Raw genomic sequence first — 2,284 nt, 5'->3', positions numbered from 1 at the left:
ATTTCTTCATAATATTTTATAAATCTTAGGGATTTTTTTTCTTATTTATATAACTAAGAGATTTAAGAAGTGATGTTAATTCAGTTTTAAAATGGGGATAGGATGGAATATTATTTGCAAACTTTTGTTTATGAATAAAGAATTTGCCATATAAAATAAAGAAGTTAACAATATACTCTAGGGGTCTATTTTTATCATCAATATAATAAAAAATAATGTCTTTTAGACTGAAAGAATAAGTAACATTGGCCGAATCGAATATATAGGAGCCAAGGTCAGACCAAAATTGCTTGGATATAGGGCAATCATAAAACAAATATTTCAAGCACGTCCAGCTCTAACTGTCACGCCCTTATGACGTATTATTTCTGCGACAGGACTGGCCTATACGTCAGCACCGCGCCGTCCCCTGCCTCCTTTCTCTCGTCCTGAAGATGGCGGCAGGGGTGAGTGAGTTGGGAGAAAACCCTTTAGAGAGGACATTACAGCACATGTCCATCCACAATCATCCCAGAATCACGCCAATCCTTATATCTTTATGCATTGTTGTCACCCCGTATTATTTGACAGCCTCTTTTAAAGCTGGCGTGATGATTATTTCCGCTGTAAATATTCCCCACACCAGAGTTACGACGACCAGAAGCGCTCCTTTGTGCCACGTTTCCCTTTGCTTTCCCGTGCACGCCTTTCATGCCGTTTTGTAACTAGAAGAGTGTCATGTTATTTGTGGTTTCATATTAAATTCATGAAAGCGAAGCGCATATGTTAGCAGTGTGAGCTGGCATAAAAGCATAGTGAGTTGAGAAGCGTTCACTGTGTGGTCATCAAGACCAAATAAGGCGTTTTTTAAAAACTAGTTCTGAAACTTTTAAGTGTTGGTTTCAAACACTTAACGAGGTTTTGTGCGTAACCGCACCAGCTGGTTCACTAATAAATGTGCTGCAGCACTGTTAAGTCTAATTTCTGCCAGTGTTCGCTTTCTATTTGTATATGCAAACGTTGTTTATAGTGTGTGAAGTAATGTATTGCAGGGGATTGACTGTCAGCTGTTTCCGCCTCAGGGGAAAGTGCTGTGTAATGCTCTTTGAGTGGTCTTAATGAAGGGGACCGCTTCTGTTGGCACTGAGTTTCTGTGCAGCATCAGTTTCAGCAATGTGATCTCAAACCTTGTGTTTCTGCAGACTCTCTACACATACCCAGAGAACTGGAGGGCCTTTAAGGCTCAGATCGCTGCCCAGTACAGCGGGGCTCGTCTGAAGATTGCGAGCACCTCCCCTGCCTTCACCTTTGGGCAGACGAACCGATCGCCTGCTTTCCTCAGCAGCTTTCCTTTGGGCAAGGTCAGTATTCTCCTGCCTTTTTTTTGTGCATGTGTTCTTGATGTAGAATGAATGAATTAATGTTGTTCCCATCCATTTAGGTTCCTGCTTACCAGGGTGATGATGGCTTCTGTCTGTTTGAGAGCAATGCCATTGCTCACTACTGTAAGTAAGCTTTATAGGGCCTATTTATGCTTGGCCACTTCATGCATTTCCTTTGGTTGGATTAAAATGGTTCCATTTACACTTGGCTACAAATGTATATATAGGGCCTTTCGCACCGCTTTAGTTCCAGAACTAAATGTACAGTACTAAAGTACTGGGACGATTTTGCGCGAACTATTTCCCAGTACCATTTAAAGGGTTGCATTCGCACCGACAGTGTGTACTAAGAAGTGACGTAAACCGGTCGACAGTGTCGTCATTTGTGTGCGGTGTTCAACAACAGAAACAAAGAAGAACAACATTAACAACAGGAGGACGCTGTGATCGGAGCTGTGTGTTTGTTGTGTCTCGCGGGTTTCACAATAATGGACATGGAAAGTCGACGTATACGTAAAGCGATTGAAAGAACGGAAAGGAGGACTAAGAATCTCCAACGACAACTGGCAGTGCTACATTTGCTACAAGTGCCTGCACTTCAGCGTCCGTCCATCTATCGCTGTTCTCCATACTTGCGAAATAAGTTGACACAAAGTTTACAGTGTTTACACGGCGTTTTAAATCATGGCGGGTGAGGGCGTTTTCATACGCGTTTGGCCAATCAATGTCTACTTACGTCACGATTAGTACCAGTTGTGCCGGTTAGACCCTGCTCCGGAGTAGGAGCTAATTTGGTTCTCGAAAAAGGCAGTCCGGTACTAAAATCGCACCCAGTTCCGGCGGTGCGAAAACGCCAAAAAGTGGGTAGTTCCACAATTAGTTCTGGTACTATGAAAAGGTTCCCGCGGTGCGAAAAGCCCTAT

At 42.9% G+C, this 2,284-nt stretch overlaps 1 protein-coding gene across 1 annotated transcript in view; it reads left to right on the top strand.

The window, feature by feature from the left end:
* The first annotated feature begins 348 nt into the window (after positions 1 to 348).
* The window catches only part of LOC107710302 (elongation factor 1-gamma-like), a 5,591-nt gene continuing 3,655 nt past the window's right edge, over positions 349 to 2,284 (top strand). Inside the window, exons 1-3 of the mRNA XM_016515038.1 lie at positions 349 to 446; positions 1,182 to 1,340; positions 1,421 to 1,484. Of these exons, the coding sequence (XP_016370524.1) occupies positions 435 to 446; positions 1,182 to 1,340; positions 1,421 to 1,484 (235 nt within the window). The 5' untranslated portion in view covers positions 349 to 434. The remainder of the gene's footprint in view (positions 447 to 1,181; positions 1,341 to 1,420; positions 1,485 to 2,284) is intronic.

This window comes from Sinocyclocheilus rhinocerous, unplaced genomic scaffold, assembly GCF_001515625.1.
Source record: "Sinocyclocheilus rhinocerous isolate Xijiao unplaced genomic scaffold, SAMN03320098_v1.1 scaffold1408, whole genome shotgun sequence".
NCBI classification, from domain to species: Eukaryota; Metazoa; Chordata; class Actinopteri; order Cypriniformes; family Cyprinidae; genus Sinocyclocheilus; species Sinocyclocheilus rhinocerous.
The sequence above is the reverse complement of the archived record's forward strand: the minus strand, read 5'-3'. Positions and strand labels throughout refer to the sequence as shown.